The sequence below is a fragment of the Harmonia axyridis genome, chromosome 3 (genome assembly GCF_914767665.1).
Source record: "Harmonia axyridis chromosome 3, icHarAxyr1.1, whole genome shotgun sequence".
NCBI classification, from domain to species: domain Eukaryota; kingdom Metazoa; phylum Arthropoda; class Insecta; order Coleoptera; family Coccinellidae; genus Harmonia; species Harmonia axyridis.
In genome coordinates this window covers 47748656-47770708 of record NC_059503.1, presented here as the reverse complement: position 1 = coordinate 47770708, position 22053 = coordinate 47748656, and the positions used below count along the sequence as shown (strand labels likewise).

General features: G+C 37.2%; 1 protein-coding gene across 1 annotated transcript; it reads right to left on the bottom strand.

The window, feature by feature from the left end:
- Positions 1–21297: 21297 nt before the first annotated feature.
- Positions 21298–21753, bottom strand: LOC123675361 (sperm motility kinase-like). The gene has a single exon (XM_045610713.1). The coding sequence runs from the start codon at positions 21751–21753 to the stop codon at positions 21298–21300; it is 456 nt and encodes a 151-aa protein (XP_045466669.1).
- Between the last annotated feature and the right edge of the window lie 300 nt (positions 21754–22053).

The window sequence follows — 22053 nt, the reverse complement described above, 5'->3', positions numbered from 1 at the left end:
TTTTTCGAATTTTCCTTACCCCGGACCTTGAAAAATTGTAAAAAATTAAAAGTTCCTTCTTGGTAATAATATACCTCTTTTTCTATTGATCTGGTCACGTAGATCACGAAAACTTTTATTTGAGGGGTTTGCGACGAAAAGTTTAGGAGATATAACGATTTTTGTAGAGAGATTGAATTTTTACGGTTTTTTCCAAAAATTTCGAATTCAAATTTCTCCTAAACTATGGGGACTACGGAAAATCGGTAAGCAGAGTTGGTATTGGCAGTTCATGGTTATTCGAATCCCACTCTCGCCTGACAATATTTGAGTCGAAAAATTTTCTCGAATTTTCTCGAATTTTCCTTACCCCGGACCTTAAAAAATTGTAAAAAATTAAAAGTTCCTTCTTGGTAATAATATACCTCTTTTTCTATTGATCTGGTCATGAAGATCACGAAAGTTTTTATTTGAGGAGTCTGCGACGAATAGTTTAGGAGATATAACGATTTTTATAGAGAGATTGAATTTTCTCGAATTTTCCTTACCCCGGACCTTGAAAAATTGTAAAAAATTAAAAGATCTTTCTTGGTTATAAAATACCTCTTTTTCTATTGATCTGTTCACGTAGATCACGAAAGTTTTTATTTGAGGGGTCTGCAACGAAAAGTTTAGGAGATATAACGATTTTTGTAGAGAGATTGAATTTTCTCGAATTTTCCTTACCCCGGACCTTAAAAAATTGTAAAGAATTAAAAGTTCCTTCTTGGTGATAATATACCCCTTTTTCTATTGATGTGTTCACGTAGATCACGAAAGTTTTTATATGAGGGGTCTGCGACGAATAGTTTAGGAGATATAACGATTTTTATAGAGAGATTGAATTTTTACGGTTTTTTCCAAAAATTTCGACTTCAAATTTCTCCTAAACTATGGGGACTACGGAAAATCGGTGAGCAGAGTTGGTATTGGCAGTTCATGGTTATTCGAATCCCACTCTCGCCTGACAATATTTGAGTCGAAAAATTTTCTCTAATTTTTCTTACCCCGGACCTTAAAAAATTGTAAAAAATTGAAAGTTCCTTCTTGGTAATAATATACCTCTTTTTCTATTGATGTGGTCATGTAGATCACGAAAGTTTTTATTTGAGCAGTCTGCGACGAATAGTTTAGGAGATATAACGATTTTTATAGAGAGATTGAATTTTCTCGAATTTTCCTTACCCCGGACCTTGAAAAATTGTAAAAAATTAAAAGTTCCTTCTTGGTGATAAAATACCTCTTTTTCTATTGATCTGTTCACGTAGATCACGAAAGTTTTTATTTGAGGGGTCTGCGACGAATAGTTTAGGAGATATAACGATTTTTGTAGAGAGATTGAATTTTCTCGAATTTTCCTTACCCCGGACCTTAAAAAATTGTAAAAAATTAAAAGTTCGATTTTGGTGATAATATACCTCTTTTTCTATTGATCTGTTCATGTAGTTCACGAAGATCACGAAAGTTTTTATTTGAGGGGTCTGCGACGAATAATTTAGGAGATATAACGATTTTTGTAGAGAGATTTTCTCGAATTTTCCTTACCCCGGACCTTAAAAAATTGTAAAAAATTAAAAGTTCCTTCTTGGTGATAATATACCTCTTTTTCTATTGATCTGTTCACGTAGATCACGAAAGTTTTTATATGAGGGGTCTGCGACGAATAGTTTAGGAGATATAACGATTTTGATAGAGAGATTGAATTTTTACGGTTTTTTCCAAAAATTTCGACTTCAAATTTCTCCTAAACTATGCGGACTACGGAAAATCGGTGAGCAGAGTTGGTATTGGCAGTTCATGATTATTCGAATTCCACTCACGAATGACAATATTTGAGTCGAAGAATTTTCTCGAATTTTTCTTACCCCGGACCTTGAAAAATTGTAAAAAATTAAAAGTTCCTTCTTGGTAATAATATACCTCTTTTTCTATTGATCTGGTCACGTAGATCACGAAAGTTTTTATTTGAGGGGTTTGCGACGAATAGTTTAGGAGATATAACGATTTTAGTAGAGAGATTGAATTTTTACGGTTTTTTCCAAAAATTTCGAATTCAAATTTCTCTTAAACTATGGGGACTACGGAAAATCGGTAAGCAGAGTTGGTATTGGCAGTTCATGGTTATTCGAATCCCACTCTCGCCTGACAATATTTGAGTCGAAAAATTTTCTCGAATTTCCTCGAATTTTCCTCACCCCGGACCTTAAAAAATTGTAAAAAATTAAAAGTTCCTTCTTGGTAATAATATACCTCTTTTTCTTTTGATCTGGTCATGTAGATCACGAAAGTTTTTATTTGAGGAGTCTGCGACGAATAGTTTAGGAGATATAACGATTTTTATAGAGAGATTGAATTTTCTCGAATTTTCCTTACCCCGGACTTTGAAAAATTGTAAAAAATTAAAAGATCTTTTTTGGTAATAAAATACCTCTTTTTCTATTGATCTGTTCACGTAGATCACGAAAGTTTTTATTTGAGGGGTCTGCGACGAATAGTTTAGGAGATATAACGATTTTTGTAGAGAGATTGAATTTTCTCGAATTTTCCTTACTCCGGACCTTAAAAAATTGTAAAAAATTAAAAGTTCCTTCTTGGTAATAATATACCTTTTTTTCTATTGATCTGGTCACGTAGATCACGAAAGTTTTTATTTGAGGAGCTGCGACGAATAGTTTAGGAGATATAACGATTTTTATAGAGAGATTGAATTTTCTCGAATTTTCCTTACCCCGGACCTTGAAAAATTGTAAAAAATTAAAAGATCTTTCTTGGTAATAAAATACCTCTTTTTCTATTGATCTGTTCACGTAGATCACGAAAGTTTTTATTTGAGGGGTCTGCGACGAATAGTTTAGGAGATATAACGATTTTTGTAGAGAGATTGAATTTTTTCGAATTTTCCTTACCCCGGACCTTGAAAAATTGTAAAAAATTAAAAGTTCCTTCTTGGTAATAACATACCTCTTTTTCTACTGATCTGGTCACGTAGATCACGAAAGTTTTTATTTGAGGGGTTTGCGACGAATAGTTTAGGAGATATAACGATTTTTGTAGAGAGATTGAATTTTTACGGTTTTTTCCAAAAATTTCGAATTCAAATTTCTCCTAAACTATGGGGACTACGGAAAATCGGTAAGCAGAGTTGGTATTGGCAGTTCATGGTTATTCGAATCCCACTCTCGCCTGACAATATTTGAGTCGAAAAATTTTCTCGAATTTTCTCGAATTTTCCATACCCCGGACCTTGAAAAATTGTAAAAAATTAAAAGTTCCTTCTTGGTAATAATATACCTCTTTTTCTATTGATCTGGTCATGAAGATCACGAAAGTTTTTATTTGAGGAGTCTGCGACGAATAGTTCAGGAGATATAACGATTTTCATAGAGAGATTGAATTTTCTCGAATTTTCCTTACCCCGGACCTTGAAAAATTGTAAAAAATTAAAAGATCTTTCTTGGTAATAAAATACCTCTTTTTCTATTGATCTGTTCACGTAGATCACGAAAGTTTTTATTTGAGGGGTCTGCAACGAAAAGTTTAGGAGATATAACGATTTTTGTAGAGAGATTGAATTTTCTCGAATTTTCCTTACCCCGGACCTTAAAAAATTGTAAAGAATTAAAAGTTCCTTCTTGGTGATAATATACCCCTTTTTCTATTGATGTGTTCACGTAGATCACGAAAGTTTTTATATGAGGGGTCTGCGACGAATAGTTTAGGAGATATAACGATTTTTATAGAGAGATTGAATTTTTACGGTTTTTTCCAAAAATTTCGACTTCAAATTTCTCCTAAACTATGGGGACTACGGAAAATCGGTGAGCAGAGTTGGTATTGGCAGTTCATGGTTATTCGAATCCCACTCTCGCCTGACAATATTTGAGTCGAAAAATTTTCTCGAATTTTTCTTACCCCGGACCTTAAAAAATTGTAAAAAATTGAAAGTTCCTTCTTGGTAATAATATACCTCTTTTTCTATTGATCTGGTCATGTAGATCACGAAAGTTTTTATTTGAGCAGTCTGCGACGAATAGTTTAGGAGATATAACGATTTTTATAGAGAGATTGAATTTTCTCGAATTTTCCTTACCCCGGACCTTGAAAAATTGTAAAAAATTAAAAGTTCCTTCTTGGTGATAAAATACCTCTTTTTCTATTGATCTGTTCACGTAGATCACGAAAGTTTTTATTTGAGGGGTCTGCGACGAATAGTTTAGGAGATATAACGATTTTTGTAGAGAGATTGAATTTTCTCGAATTTTCCTTACCCCGGACCTTAAAAAATTGTAAAAAATTAAAAGTTCCTTCTTGGTGATAATATACCTCTTTTTCTATTGATCTGTTCACGTAGTTCACGAAGATCACGAAAGTTTTTATTTGAGGGGTCTGCGACGAATAGTTTAGGAGATATAACGATTTTTGTAGAGAGATTTTCTCGAATTTTCCTTACCCCGGACCTTAAAAAATTGTAAAAAATTTAAAGTTCCTTCTTGGTGATAATATACCTCTTTTTCTATTGATCTGTTCACGTAGATCACGAAAGTTTTTATATGAGGGGTCTGCGACGAATAGTTTAGGAGATATAACGATTTTTATAGAGAGATTGAATTTTTACGGTTTTTTCCAAAAATTTCGACTTCAAATTTCTCCTAAACTATGGGGACTACGGAAAATCGGTGAGCAGAGTTGGTATTGGCAGTTCATGATTATTCGAATTCCACTCACGAATGACAATATTTGAGTCGAAGAATTTTCTCGAATTTTTCTTACCCCGGACCTTGAAAAATTGTAAAAAATTAAAAGTTCCTTCTTGGTAATAATATACCTCTTTTTCTATTGATCTGGTCACGTAGATCACGAAAGTTTTTATTTGAGGGGTTTGCGACGAATAGTTTAGGAGATATAACGATTTTAGTAGAGAGATTGAATTTTTACGGTTTTTTCCAAAAATTTCGAATTCAAATTTCTCTTAAACTATGGGGACTACGGAAAATCGGTAAGCAGAGTTGGTATTGGCAGTTCATGGTTATTCGAATCCCACTCTCGCCTGACAATATTTGAGTCGAAAAATTTTCTCGAATTTCCTCGAATTTTCCTTACCCCGGACCTTAGAAAATTGTAAAAAATTAAAAGTTCCTTCTTGGTAATAATATACCTCTTTTTCTTTTGATCTGGTCATGTAGATCACGAAAGTTTTTATTTGAGGAGTCTGCGACGAATAGTTTAGGAGATATAACGATTTTTATAGAGAGATTGAATTTTCTCGAATTTTCCTTACCCCGGACTTTGAAAAATTGTAAAAAATTAAAAGATCTTTTTTGGTAATAAAATACCTCTTTTTCTATTGATCTGTTCACGTAGATCACGAAAGTTTTTATTTGAGGGGTCTGCGACGAATAGTTTAGGAGATATAACGATTTTAGTAGAGAGATTGAATTTTTACGGTTTTTTCCAAAAATTTCGACTTCAAATTTCTCCTAAACTATGGGGACTACGGAAAATAGGTAAGCAGAGTTGGTATTGGCAGTTCATGATTATTCGAATTCCACTCACGAATGACAATATTTGAGTCGAAGAATTTTCTCGAATTTTCCTTACCCCGGACCTTAAAAAATTGTAAAAAATTAAAAGTTCCTTCTTGGTAATAATATACCTCTTTTTCTATTGATCTGGTCACGTAGATCACGAAAAATTTTATTTGAGGGGTTCGCGACGAATAGTTTAGGAGATATAACGATTTTTGTAGAGAGATTGAATTTTTACGGTTTTTTCCAAAAATTTCGAATTCAAATTTCTCCTAAACTATGGGGACTACAAAAAATCGGTAAGCAGAGTTGGTATTGGCAGTTCATGGTTATTCGAATCCCACTCTCGCCTGACAATATTTGAGTCGAAAAATTTTCTCGAATTTTCTCGAATTTTCCTTACCCCGGACCTTAAAAAATTGTAAAAAATCAAAAGTTCCTTCTTGGTAATAATATACCTCTTTTTCTATTGATCTGGTCATGCAGATCACGAAAGTTTTTATTTGAGGAGTCTGCGACGAATAGTTTAGGAGATATAACGATTTTTATAGAGAGATTGAATTTTCTCGAATTTTCCTTACCCCGGACCTTGAAAAATTGTAAAAAATTAAAAGATCTTTCTTGGTAATAAAATACCTCTTTTTCTATTGATCTGGTCATGTAGATCACGAAAGTTTTTATTTGAGGAGTCTGCGACGAATAGTTTAGGAGATATAACGATTTTTATAGAGAGATTGAATTTTCTCGAATTTTCCTTACCCCGGACCTTGAAAAATTGTAAAAAATTAAAAGATCTTTCTTGGTAATAAAATACCTCTTTTTCTATTGATCTGTTCACGTAGATCACGAAAGTTTTTATTTGAGGGGTCTGCGACGAATAGTTTAGGAGATATAACGATTTTAGTAGAGAGATTGAATTTTTACGGTTTTTTCCAAAAATTTCGACTTCAAATTTCTCCTAAACTATGGGGACTACGGAAAATCGGTGAGCAGAGTTGGTATTGGCAGTTCATGATTATTCGAATTCCACTCACGAATGACAATATTTGAGTCGAAGAATTTTCTCGAATTTTTCTTACCCCGGACCTTGAAAAATTGTAAAAAATTAAAAGATCTTTTTTGATAATAAAATACCTCTTTTTCTATTGATCTGTTCACGTGGATCACGAAAGTTTTTATTTGAGGGTCTGCGACGAATAGTTTAGGAGATATAACGATTTTTGTAGAGAGATTGAATTTTCTCGAATTTTCCTTACCCCGGACCTTAAAAAATTGTAAAAAATTAAAAGTTCCTTCTTGGTGATAATATACCAAAGTAAATATAACGATTTTTATAGAGAGATTGAATTTTCTCGAATTTTCCTTACCCCGGACCTTGAAAAATTGTAAAAAATTAAAAGATCTTTTTTGATAATAAAATACCTCTTTTTCTATTGATCTGTTCACGTAGATCACGAAAGTTTTTATTTGAGGGTCTGCGACGAATAGTTTAGGAGATATAACGATTTTTGTAGAGAGATTGAATTTTCTCGAATTTTCCTTACCCCGGACCTTAAAAAATTGTAAAAAATTAAAAGTTCCTTCTTGGTGATAATATACCTCTTTTTCTATTGATCTGTTCACGTAGATCACGAAAGTTTTTATATGAGGGGTCTGCGACGAATAGTTTAGGAGATATAACGATTTTCATAGAGAGATTGAATTTTTACGGTTTTTTCCAAAAATTTCGACTTCAAATTTCTCCTAAACTATGGGGACTAGGGAAAATAGGTAAGCAGAGTTGGTATTGGCAGTTCATGATTATTCGAATTCCACTCACGAATGACAATATTTGAGTCGAAGAATTTTCTCGAATTTTCCTTACCCCGGACCTTAAAAAATTGTAAAAAATTAAAAGTTCCTTCTTTGTAATAATATACCTCTTTTTCTATTGATCTGGTCACGTAGATCACGAAAGTTTATATTTGAGGGGTTTGCGACGAATAGTTTAGGAGATATAACGATTTTTGTAGAGAGATTGAATTTTTACGGTTTTTTCCAAAAATTTCGAATTCAAATTTCTCCTAAACTATGGGGACTACGGAAAATTGGTAAGCAGAGTTGGTATTGGCAGTTCATGGTTATTCGAATCCCACTCTCGCCTGACAATATTTGAGTCGAAAAATTTTCTCGAATTTTCTCGAATTTTCCTTACCCCGGACCTTGAAAAATTGTAAAAAATTAAAAGTTCCTTCTTGGTGATAATATACCTCTTTTTCTATTGATCTGTTCACGTAGATCACGAAAGTTTTTATATGAGGGGTCTGCGACGAATAGTTTAGGAGATATAACGATTTTTATAGAGAGATTGAATTTTTACGGTTTTTTCCAAAAATTTCGACTTCAAATTTCTCCTAAACTATGGGGACTAGGGAAAATAGGTAAGCAGAGTTGGTATTGGCAGTTCATGATTATTCGAATTCCACTCACGAATGACAATATTTGAGTCGAAGAATTTTCTCGAATTTTCCTTACCCCGGACCTTAAAAAATTGTAAAAAATTAAAAGTTCCTTCTTTGTAATAATATACCTCTTTTTCTATTGATCTGGTCACGTAGATCACGAAAGTTTATATTTGAGGGGTTTGCGACGAATAGTTTAGGAGATATAACGATTTTTGTAGAGAGATTGAAGTTTTACGGTTTTTTCCAAAAATTTCGAATTCAAATTTCTCCTAAACTATGGGGACTACGGAAAATTGGTAAGCAGAGTTGGTATTGGCAGTTCATGGTTATTCGAATCCCACTCTCGCCTGACAATATTTGAGTCGAAAAATTTTCTCGAATTTTCTCGAATTTTCCTTACCCCGGACCTTGAAAAATTGTAAAAAATTAAAAGTTCCTTCTTGGTGATAATATACCTCTTTTTCTATTGATCTGTTCACGTAGATCACGAAAGTTTTTATATGAGGGGTCTGCGACGAATAGTTTAGGAGATATAACGATTTTTATAGAGAGATTGAATTTTTACGGTTTTTTCCAAAAATTTCGACTTCAAATTTCTCCTAAACTATGGGGACTAGGGAAAATAGGTAAGCAGAGTTGGTATTGGCAGTTCATGATTATTCGAATTCCACTCACGAATGACAATATTTGAGTCGAAGAATTTTCTCGAATTTTCCTCACCCCGGACCTTAAAAAATTGTAAAAAATTAAAAGTTCCTTCTTTGTAATAATATACCTCTTTTTCTATTGATCTGGTCACGTAGATCACGAAAGTTTATATTTGAGGGGTTTGCGACGAATAGTTTAGGAGATATAACGATTTTTGTAGAGATATTGAATTTTTACGGTTTTTTCCAAAAATTTCGAATTCAAATTCCTCCTAAACTATGGGAACTACGGAAAATCGGTAAGCAGAGTTAGTATTGGCAGTTCATGGTTATTCGAATCCCACTCTCGCCTGACAATATTTGAGTCGAAAAATTTTCTCGAATTTTCTCGAATTTTCCTTACCCCGGACCTTAAAAAATTGTAAAAAATTAAAAGTTCCTTCTTGGTGATAATATACCTCTTTTTCTATTGATCTGTTCACGTAGACCACGAAAGTTTTTATATGAGGGGTCTGCGACGAATAGTTTAGGAGATATAACGATTTTTATAGAGATTGAATTTTTACGGTTTTTTCCAAAAATTTCGACTTCAAATTTCTCCTAAACTATGGGGACTACGGAAAATCGGTGAGCAGAGTTGGTATTGGCAGTTCATGATTATTCGAATTCCACTCACGAATGACAATATTTGAGTCGAAGAATTTTCTCGAATTTTCGGACCTTAAAAAATTGTAAAAAATTGAAAGTTCCTTCTTGGTAATAATATACCTCTTTTTCTATTGATCTGGTCACGTAGATCACGAAAGTTTTTATTTGAGGGGTTTGCGACGAATAGTTTAGGAGATATAACGATTTTTGTAGAGAGATTGAATTTTTACGGTTTTTTCCAAAAATTTCGAATTCAAATTTCTCCTTAACTATGGGGATCACGGAAAATCGGTAAGCAGAGTTGGTATTGGCAGTTCATGGTTATTCGAATCCCACTCTCGCCTGACAATATTTGAGTCGAGAAATTTTCTCGAATTTTCTCGAATTTTCCCTACCCCGGACCTTAAAAAATTGTAAAAAATTGAAAGTTCCTTCTTGGTAATAATATACCTCTTTTTCTATTGATCTGGTCATGTAGATCACGAAAGTTTTTATTTGAGCAGTCTGCGACGAATAGTTTAGGAGATATAACGATTTTTATAGAGAGATTGAATTTTCTCGAATTTTCCTTACCCCGGACCTTGAAAAATTGTAAAAAATCAAAAGATCTTTCTTGGTAATAAAATACCTCTTTTTCTATTGATCTGTTCACGTAGATCACGAAAGTTTTTATTTGAGGGGTCTGCGACGAATAGTTTAGGAGATATAACGATTTTTGTAGAGAGATTGAATTTTCTCGAATTTTCCTTACCCCGGATCTTAAAAAATTGTAAAAAATTAAAAGTTCCTTCTTGGTGATAATATACCTCTTTTTCTATTGATCTGTTCACGTAGATCACGAAAGTTTTTATATGAGGGGTCTGCGACGAATAGTTTAGGAGATATAACGATTTTTATAGAGAGATTGAATTTTTACGGTTTTTTCAAAAAAATTCGACTTCAAATTTCTCCTAAACTATGGGGACTACGGAAAATCGGTGAGCAGAGTTGGTATTGGCAGTTCATGATTATTCGAATTCCACTCACGAATGACAATATTTGAGTCGAAGAATTTTCTCGAATTCTTCTTACCCCGGACCTTGAAAAATTGTAAAAAATTAAAAGTTCCTTCTTGGTAATAATGGTAAAATTGTTATTCAATCAAAGTTGCAAATTATATTAATTTATCCTTACATATTTTCACTCATTGTTATTGATTTCAGTGCATTATTGTGAGTGAGGTTCTCTGATAGCCGTTTGAGGAGATTACAAAGTGGTGGGCAAGCAAGTAAGGCTTGTAATATTGAGTTTATATAACAAAAATTACTTTTGTTTCGTAAACACCTGGGTTTAAAACTGGTTTGCGTCCCAGCAATTTAATAGTTCTTGAGAAATTCTGAAAATTTAAAAATGTTACTAACCATGATAGAAACTTGAATTTTCACTGATATCTGTAGGTGAAAACCAAAGCATTCCACTTTTCATCGAGTAAAATGGGTTCAACTAAGTAAAATAATTATCTACAGTAGATGTAAGCAAATTGTTAGTTGAAAGTAAGATAAATATATAAAAAAAGATATGGTTTTGAACTCACCTCCTAACATATGAGTGGCTGAATCTATTTTTTTGACTACTTTTGTATGTTTTAAAGATGTTACATGTGAATCATTAATTTTATTGTCTATTTTCTCATTCGATATTGTTTTAACATCTTCATCAAATAGACTAGCCCATGATTTTTTCCATACATTTACTGTGGGCTCCTCAATTTTAGATTCATTTTTATTCGAGATGCTACTTTCAATTTTTTCAATTGTCCTATTGGAAATTGTATCATTTTTGATTATCTCTGTATTATCTCTTGCATTAATTCCAACTGTTTTTACAGCTGAACTAGGGGGAGTTGAAGGTTTCGAATGTTTTCCTGTCATCTCATTCTGGATAAAAGGTTTTGTAATTGATAATCCATTGTAGTTGATTACAGATTTTTTACACTCATTTTCTGAAAAAGTTGATATTAGTTGATTCATTATTATATTACATATTCATATTGACCATGAATAATTCTTTTAAGATCTCTATACTTACTTGCAGAAAATTTTTGTTTAACACTACAGGGTAATTTGTATTCACTAGAATTGGTAAATAATATATTATTAATGATACCTCTTCTTCTTCTAACTGAGTTAACTCCAAGAAATGTAGATTCTGAAAAAAAAAAAATTACAATATAATAGTGGAAATCATTTTGGAAATTATAATATTTCTGTATATAGTATATCCAAAGTCCCTTGAAATAGTCTATAAAAACGCTTGGCCAGAGATAATTGCAAAACAGTCATAAACCAGTAAGGCGAAATTTATATCCCTCAGTGGAAGCAGAAGGCTGAATGATAATGATGTACAGGGTGATTCACCGCGATGGCTATTGTTTATGGAAAACTAATAATAATTTTGTGCTGAAAATTTGAACAATTTCAGATTACTACCTACTTATTTCAAACGGCACACCCAGTATATTATTGCATTATCAGATAGCTTGGTTGATGATAATTTCAGCAATATGGCAATACTTGAGTATAAGCTGAACGGTTCATAAGTTGAAGAGATTCCTATAGATATCTAATGTAAAGTTTTTTAGAAAAATCTATATTTTTTTATTCATTCAGTCAATTTTACGTAGATATAAAAAGAGAGGGGTCTCAAGCAAACTCTATACTTGAAGAGTTTTCGAGGAAAAACTTCAACTAAGGAAAACTGCAACTTCTCATTGAATGGAGTAGTCAATGACTTCCAGAAAACATGAAAAGAAACTAAAAAGTCGAAATTTCTTGAATTGTAATAAATTTTTCGTTAAGAAAGTTGAAAATTCATAAACCAATAAAAAAAACCTAACTACATAAAATATAACTGATATTTGAAAATATTCGAATAAATGAAAATAACCCTAAGCTAGTATTAAAAAAATTACCTCCATATTCAAACAATTAACTATCTAAACATGAAACTTTCCACTAGAAATACCACTTCAACAACTGTTTATAAAGTAACTCTTCCACGTGGGAGATTATAGCTAGCTGCGTGACATCCTAGTCCAAAAAAATCAACAATGTGGAATGGCTTACTTGGATAATTGTTCATCAAAAAGAAAAAAGGGAATAAGAACAGTCCCTCATACCAATGTGGCTTCCTTAGACACGGAAGTCAAGCTTTCGTCCCTGTGTTATACGATGAAAAGAGTTAGAATGAGAAACATTGAAGGGAATAACAAACAAATGAAATCAACAACAGAAATCAGTCGTGCATTTGTGGTTACAGCAGCAATTGACCTCACCACGTGGGAGATTATAGCTACCTGCGTGACATCCGAGTCCAAGAAAATCAACAATGTGGAATGGCTTACTTGGATAATTGATCATTATACAGAAAGAACGGAATAAGAACAGTCCCTTATACCGATGTGGTTTCCATAGACACGTGTGTCAAGCTTTCGTCCCTGTGCAATACGATGAAAAGTATTAGAATGAGAAACATTGAAGAAAATAACAAACGAATGAAATCAACAACAGAAATCAGTCGTGCATTTGTGGTTACAGCAGCAATTGACCTCACCACGTGGGAGATTATAGCTACCTGCGTGACATCCGAGTCCAAGAAAATCAACAATGTGGAATGGCTTACTTGGATAATTGTTCATCAAAAAGGAAAAAGGGAATAAGAACAGTCCCTCATACCAATGTGGCTTCCTTAGACACGTAAGTCAAGCTTTCGTCCCTGTGTAATACGATGAAAAGAGTTAGAATGAGAAACATAGAAAGAAAAAACTAACAAATGAAATCAACAACAGAAGTCAGTCGTGCATTTGTGGTTACAGCAGCAATTGACCTTACCACGCGGGAGATTATAGCTACCTGCGTGACATCCGAGTCCAAGAAAATCAACAATGTGGAATGGCTCACTTGTATAATTGTTCATTAAACAGAAAGAAGGGAATAAGAACAGTCCCTTATACCAAAGTGGTTTCCTTAGACACGTGTGTCAAGCTTTCGTCCCTGTGCAATACGATGAAAAGTGTTAGAATGAGAAACATTGAAGGAAATAACAAACGAATGAAATCAACAACAGAAGTCAGTCGTGCATTCGTGGTTACAGCAGCAATTGACCTTACCACGTGGGAGATTATAGCTACCTGCGTGACATCCGAGTCCAAGAAAATCAACAATGTGAAATGGCTTATTTGGATTATTGTTCATCAAAAAGAAAAAAGGGAATAAGAACAGTCCCTTATACCAATGTGGTATCCTTAGACACGTGTCAAGCTTTCGTCCCTGTGCAATACGATAAAAAGTGTTAGAATGAGAAACATAGAAGGAAAAAACAAACAAATGAAATCAACAACAGAAGTCAGTCGTGCATTTGTGGTTACAGCAGCAATTGACCTTACCACGTGGGAGATTATAGCTACCTGCGTTACATCCGAGTCCAAGAAAATCAACAATGTGGAATGGCTTACTTGGATAATTGTTCACTGAACAAAAAGAAGGGAATGAGAACAGTCCTTATACCAAAGTTGTTTCCTTAGACACGTGTGTCAAGCTTTCGTCCCTGTGCAATACGATGAAAAGTGTTAGAATGAGAAACATTGAAGAAAATAACAAACGAATGAAATCAACAACAGAAGTCAGTCGTGCATTTGTGGTTACAGCAGCAATTGACCTTACCACGTGGGAGATTATAGCTACCTGCGTTACATCCGAGTCCAATAAAATCAAAAATGTGGAATGGCTTACTTGGATAATTGTTCATTAAACAAGAAGAAGGGAATAAGAACAGTCCCTCATACCAAAGTGGTTGCCTTAGACACGTGTGTCAAGCTTTCGTCCCTGTGCAATACGATGAAAATTGTTAGAATGAGAAACATAGAAGGAAATAACAAACAAATGAAATCAACAACAGAAGTCAATCGTGCATTCGTGGTTACAGCAGCAATGGACCTTACCACGTGGGAAATTATAGCTACCTGCGTGACATCCGAGTCCAAGAAAATCAACAATGTGGAATGGCTTACTTGGATAATTGTTCATTAAACAAAAAGAAGGGAATAAGAACAGTCCCTTATACCAAAGTGGTTTCCTTAGACACGTGTGTCAAGCTTTCGTCCCTGTGCAATACGATAAAAAGTGTTAGAATGTGAAACATTCAAGAAAATAAAAAACGAATGAAATCAACAACATAAGTCAATCGTGCATTTGTGGTAACAGCAGCAATTGACCTTACCACGTGGGAGATTATAGCTCCCTGCGTGACATCCGAGTCCAAGAAAATTAACAATGTGGAATGGCTTACTTGGATAATTGTTCATCAAACAAAAAGAAGGGAATAAGAACAGTCCCCATACCAAAGTGGTTTCCTTAGACACGTGTGTCAAGCTTTCGTCCCTGTGCAATACGATGAAAATTGTTAGAATGAGAAACATAGAAGGAAATAACAAACAAATGAAATCAACAACAGAAGTCAATCGTGCATTCGTGGTTACAGCAGCAATGGACCTTACCACGTGGGAGATTATAGCTACCTGCGTGACATCCGAGTCCAAAAAAATCAACAATGTGGAATGGCTTACTTGGATTATTGTTCATCAAAAAGAAAAAAAGGAATGAGAACAAACCCTTGTGGTTTCCTTAGACACGTGTGTCAAGCTTTCGTCCCTGGGCAATACGATGAAAAGTGTTAGAATGAGAAACATAGAAGGAAAAAACAAACAAATGAAATCAACAACAGAAGTCAGTCATGCATTTGTGGTTACAGCAGCAATTGACCTTACCACGTGGGAGATTATAGCTAGCTGCGTGACATCCTAGTCCAAGAAAATCAACAATGTGGAATCGGAATAAGAACAGTCCCTCATACCAATGTGGCTTCCTTAGACACGTAAGTCAAGCTTTCGTCCCTGTGCAATACGATAAAAAGTGTTAGAATGAGAAACATAGAAGGAAAAAACAAACAAATGAAATCAACAACAGAAGTCAGTCGTGCATTTGTGGATACAGCAGCAATTGACCTTACCACGTGGGAGATTATAGCTACCTGCGTGACATCCGATTCCAAGAAAATCAACAATGTGGAATGGCTTACTTGGATAATTGTTCATTAAACAAAAAGAAGGGAATAAGAACAGTCCTTATACCAAAGTTGTTTCCTTAGACACTTGTGTCAAGCTTTCGTCCCTGTGCAATACGATGAGAAGTGTTAGAATGAGAAACATTGAAGAAAATAACAAACAAATGAAATCAACAACAGAAGTCAATCGTGCATTCGTGGTTACAGCAGCAATGGACCTTACCACGTGGGAGATTATAGCTACTTGCGTGATATCCGAGTCCAAAAAAATCAACAATGTGGAATGGCTCACTTAGATAATTGTTCATCAAAAAGAAAAAAGGGAATGAGAACAAACCCTTGTGGTTTCTTTAGACACGTGTGTCAAGCTTTCGTCCCTGTGCAATACGATGAAAAGTGTTAGAATGAGAAACATTAAAGAAAATAACAAACGAATGAAATTAACAACAGAAGTCAGTCGTGCATTTGTGGTTACAGCAGCAATTGACCTTACCACGTGGGAGATTATAGCTAGCTGCGTGACATCCTAGTCCAAGAAAATCAACAATGTGGAATGGCTTACTTGGATAATTGTTCATTAAACAAAAAGAAGGGAATAAGAACAGTCCTTATACCAAAGTTGTTTCCTTAGACACGTGTGTCAAGCATTCGTTCCTGTGCAATACGATGAAAAGTGTTAGAATGAGAAACATTGAAGAAAATAACAAACGAATGAAATCAACAGTAGAAGTCAGTCGAGCATTTGTGGTTACAGCAGCAATTGACCTTACCACGTGGAAGATTATAGCTACCTGCGTGACATCCGAGTCCATGAAAATCAACAATGTGGAATGGCTTACTTGGATAATTGTTCATCAAAAAGAAAAAAGGGAATGAGAACAAACCCTTGTGGTTTCCTTAGACACGTGTGTCAAGCTTTCGTTCCTGTGCAATACGAAAAAAAGTGTTAGAATGAGAAACATAGAAGGAAATAACAAACAAATGAAATCAACAACAGAAGTCAGTCGTGCATTTGTGGTTACAGCAGCAATTGACCTTACCACGTGGGAGATTATAGCTACCTGCGTGACATCCGAGTCCAAGAAAATCAACAATGTGGAATGGCTTACTTGGATAATTGTTCATTAAACAAAACGAAGGGATTAAGAACAGTCCCTTATACCAAAGTGGTTTCCTTAGACACGCTTGTCAAGCTTTCGTCCCTGTGCAATACGATGAAAAGTGTTAGAATGAGAAACATAGAAGGAAATAACAAACAAATGAAATCAACAACAGAAGTCAGTCGTGCATTTGTGGTTACAGCAGCAATTGACCTTACCACGTGGGAGATTATAGCTACCTGCGTGACATTCGAGTCCAAGAAAATCAACAATGTGGAATGGCTTACTTGGATAATTGTTGATTGAACAAAAAGAAGGGAATAAGAACAGTCCCTTATACCAAAGTGGTTTCCTTAGACACGTGTGTAAAGCTTTCGTCCCTGTGCAATACGATGAGAAGTGTTAGAATGAGAAACATTGAGGGAAATAACAAACAAATGAAATCAACATTAGAAGTCAGTCGTGCCTTTGTGGTTACAGCAGCAATTGACCTTACCACGTGGGAGATTATAGCTACCTGCGTGACATCCGAGTCCAAGATAATCAACAATGTGGAATGGCCTACTTGGATAATTGTTGATTAAACAAAAAAAAGAGAATAAGAACAGTCCCTTATACCAAAGTGGTTTCCTTAGACACGTGTGTCAAGCTTTCGTCCCTGTGCAATACGATGAAAAGTGTTAGAATGAGAAACAGAAAAGGAAATAACAAACAAATGAAATCAACAACAGAAGTCAGTCGTGCATTTGTGGTTACAGCAGCAATTGACCTTACCACGTGGGAGATTATAGCTACCTGCGTGACATTCGAGTCTGTGACGGCGACTTTCTTCGGATTGATGATTGTTTACTATTTCTCTCCTATATTACCTCGGGCGCCAATTGCGATAGGTTTTATAAGGTCGCAATTCCTTACGTCGCTCACTATTATCGACCCTGGGTAGCTTTTAAACAGTTGGAGAAGGGTTCGATTCAATCTGAGGTAAGAGCGATTGACCAGTGGTGATTTATTTCGCTAAATGGCAGTAAATGTCTATGAGATAAATAAAAGACACCCTGACGAAACACACTATATTTAACAATATCCGTTCCCTTATGTACAACACCAAATTATATACAATACTATCCTATATATACAATAATGCAAAAGGCTACTAAACACCAAAAGCAAATATTTACAATGCAACACGGTACGGAACGAGAACTAAGCGAGGTGAGCAGGTGGCGTATATCAAGCAGCAGAAATTAGTAAGCAGTGAGCAAGCAAATTGAGCGATGATAAAAACGGTTAAGTGCGGACAAGCGTGGAAAGCATGCAGATTGGCGTGTGAAATGCAGTCTAATAAGTCAGATGTGACTACCTATCCTGTGTTCCGTACGGTCCGGTTCGATACCTCTTTATTAGAAACAGCAAGCCTGAACAATATCTTCGAATCAGGTCTTGTATCGGCGCATCCACCAAAAATTGATATTAAGTCAGACTGGGCAGGGTGACTCACCGAAATGACCACGGTGATCAGTGAATCGGAAATACGCGACCCCTCTCCACAAGATAAGGAATTCCGTCTGGTGGTCCCAAATAAGAGTTACTCGCAATAAGGGACCCGACACACGGATTCCACTTGAGAAAGTTGGGTCTTAGACACAGATTTCAATCAGGGTACTTGTCGGCGCATCCACCAAAATAAATCTCAGGTCGGACTGGGCAGGGTGACTCACCGAAATGACCACGGTGATCCGTGAATCGGAAATAAGCGACCCCGCTCCACAAGATAAGGAATTCTGTCTGGTGGTCCCAAATAAGAGTTGCTCGCAATAAGGTACCCGACACACAGATTCCACCTGAGAAAGTTGGGTCTTAGAAACAGATGTCAATCAGGGTATCTGTCGGCACATCCACCAAAATAAATCTAAGAAATAAACTTCGTTCGGGGTATACTATGGCGCATCCACCAATTCTAGACTCGAGTCAGACCGGACAGGGTAATTCGCCGAAAAGACTGCTGTGATCCGGAGATCGGAATTAAGCGACCCCTCTCCCCAAGATAAGGAGTTATGCCTGGTAGTTCCAAATAAGAGTTGCTCGCAATAAGGAACCGGACAGACAAACTCCACTTGAGAAAGAAAGATCTGAGAAATAAATTTCACTCGGGTATACTTCGGCGCATCCACCAATTCACGACTCGAGTCAGATCGGACAGGGTAATTAGCCCAAAACACCGCGGTGATCCGGAGATCGGAAATGAGCGACCCCTCTCCTCAAGATAAGGAGTTCTGCCTGGTAGTTCCAAATAAGAGTTGCTCGCAATAAGGAACCGGACAGACAAACTCCACTTGAGAAAGAAAGATCAAAGAAATAAATTTCACTTACGGTATACCTCGGCGCATCCACCAATTAACGACTCGAGTCGGACCGGACAGGATAATTAACCTTAAAGGCCGCAGTGATCCGGAGATCGGAAATAAACGACCCCTCTCCCCAAGATAAGGAGTTTTGCCTGGTAGTTTCAAATAAGAGTTGCTCGCAATAAGGAACCGAACAGACAAACTCCACTTGAGAAAGAAAGATCTTAGAAATAAAATAAATTGCAAATAAATCACACTCGGAAAGTATCGATGGAACACAGGAAAGTCACCGATAATACAGACAGGAATAAAACGGTTCTTACCAATCCTAAGAATTTCCCACTTCACTACACGAACTCAAATTCTTTTCGTGTACGGGCTAAGTGTCAAATTCACGAATATAAAATACGGCACTAAAACGTCCAACGTTCAAAAGAAAAATTGCAAACTAAAAATTAAACTCTTAATTGTTACTCAAGAAAATCCGCTCAATAACTATGAAAATATATAGCTCGAAGACGCCGACAGGAGTAAATCGGAAAATAACTTAATACTTCGAAGACACCGGCAAGAATAATCCTCCTTTTCCGAAATACTTCACTTGTAATCTCGGTTGGAAGGGGAAAATTTCGAGTCTCGAAATCGGCGGTATACCTATGAAAAACGAACGACAACATGTAAAAAAGAACATATTGAAGAGATAACGTCTATCGCGTTGTCGCTCGAAAGTTTTTATACATAGGCTGATATTTTAAATTGCATCGTTATATTTTCATGAAATAAATAAATCAGAAATTATTCCAAATGAAAATTTTTGAATTGGACGAAAAATACCTTCACTGCTCTCAATTAATATTTTATTTTCACCTACTCAGATGACTGGTAGAATAATGATGGAATTCTAAACCTGGGGCAAATTATACTGGGTGATTCTAATAAAATAATCATTGAATTCTAAACCTGGGCAAATTATACTGGGTGATTCTAATAAAATAATTATTGAATTCTTGACCTGGGCTAAATTATACCGGGTGATTCTAGTAACGAATTTCACTTCGTTACACACCCCCCTTACTTCCCCAAAAAAAAACGAAAGTTTTTTTTGTCACCACCTGCTACCCCGCTGTTCAACTATCTATTGGCAGACGGCCAATATCATCCCTGGGTGAATCTCCATCGGCCATAGTTGGAGGTTCGTTGAGGGTCGCAGTAGCTCACACTGGATTCCAATGGACCGGAGATTGGGTTGACCTGACCTCACGCCCTGATCCATTCCGACTCTAGACGGCTCCTCTTGTTGCCTCGTCCGGGCTCGATTTTCTCTTGGGCATGGACAATCCCTAGACATAACTCCCAAACGACCGCAGCGAGAACAAAATAATCGGACGTTGTTCCGGCAATGTCTCCGGGCGTGGCCCAGTAGTCCACACCGCAAACATGCACCCTCCATGAGTTTGATGAAGCGTGGAACTTCCCTCTGCGCTCTTGGGTAGTGTGGGTCTGGGGCTGGTACGTGGGTTCTGGAAGGCCTGCGGGGTTTTCTAGCCTTTGGCTTGTGTCGTCCACCGGCATGGCCACGAGGTAAGTCATAGGGGCGTCGTCTCGCCGGAGGTGTTGTGTGATGACATAGAGATGTAGGTGGTCCCCTAGCCGCCGTCTCCTTCCGTTGCGGTTGCCAGAATTCGATTTCTTCCTCCACTAACTCGTCGAAACTGGCCGGCATGGATTCCACTATTCCGGCGTCGATGAGGTCCCACTCTCCTCTAGACATCTTTGTTCTAAAACACAACAAGATTAGCGACCCATTGTATAAAACTTACCAACACCAATGACGACCTACTTCACTTATTGACGGACAGACGGACGTCCGCGGGACAGAGAGGCGCCCTTACTCCTGGGGAACCCAAATTCGCTTCGTCCTCCCATTCGGAAACACGAACTTAGGGTGGAGTCTACCCCGCACTCCTGGAGGGCGAAACCGCAGCAGCCTCTGCCTGAATCGGGGAGTCCAGCCACCCTTTGGTTGCCTCTCAAAGGCTTCTACAAAGCTCTCTCCCACCTTTATGGCCTCAAATTTTGACGGTCTTTCAGATGAGGCCATCTCTTTGGACCCCTCTTTGGCTTATACGGCCAGCTGCCTGAAGGTCATCTCGCCCCATGCAGCGGAAGGGCGATGCGCTGGATCAACCCTCAGAAGTTCCACCAGGCTGCTGCGTAATCTCTCTGGCACCTCGAGCATCTCCTCCCCGCGATAGTGTCCTATCAAGTTCATGACCTTCTTTTCCCCATTCGGCGTCATGAAGGGTAGCTTCCCGGTTGCCATGTATAAAGCCGTCACTCCCATGGCCCACACATCCGAGGGGAGTCCGAATGGCAACCTTTTCAGGACCTCCGGTGCCCAAAATGGGGGAGTACCAGCTCGCCGCGACGTGGTCGGGAACCTCTGATTAAGTCGGCAGGCGAGCCCGAAATCAGCGATGCAGACCCGCCGACCCCGGTTTTATATCCCGGTACAGGATACGCTGAGCATGGCAGGCCGCCAGCCCAGAGAAAGCCTGCCCCAACATATCACAACACTCCCCCTCCGGCAGAGGCCCCCGTCGTTGGACCAGTTCCAACAGGTCTCCCTCCATCAGCTCGACCCCAAGATAGAGCCGTTCGTCGGTTACGTAATCCACCAATAGGCGGACCACGTTTGGGTGTCTCATGGCTTTCAGCATCCTCAGCTCCGTCATGGACACCTCGTCTTTCGGGGCCACCTTCAGGGCAAATCTTATATCTCCGTGTTCGACCTCGAACACTTTTCCAAAACCTTCCTCGCCGAGGGTACGGATTTTCCGGAAGGGTCCGGAGATTCTGGTTATTCTCTCCGGAGTGGGCTCTTCATCAGAGGGGTTGGAGGGTACGACCGCCACTGATCGCAACATATCCTGAAACAGACGGATGACTGACACGGCTCCACCCCTCGGTCTTATGCATGCTCTCCACTATGTATCCGCGGGTTTCCCGAAATTTCCGAGTGCTCAACGCCCTGCTCACCTTCGTAGAATGGTTTCAAATCTTTAACGTGGATGTGACGAAGATATTTACCCGACGCGCTTTTCAAGTCGTACACCACTGGAGATATGACCTTAGTAACGGTATACGGACCAGAATATTTGGGCGCTAACTTAGATGCAAAGCCTTCTGCCGCCGACGACAACGGATGTTCTCGACGCAAAACTTTG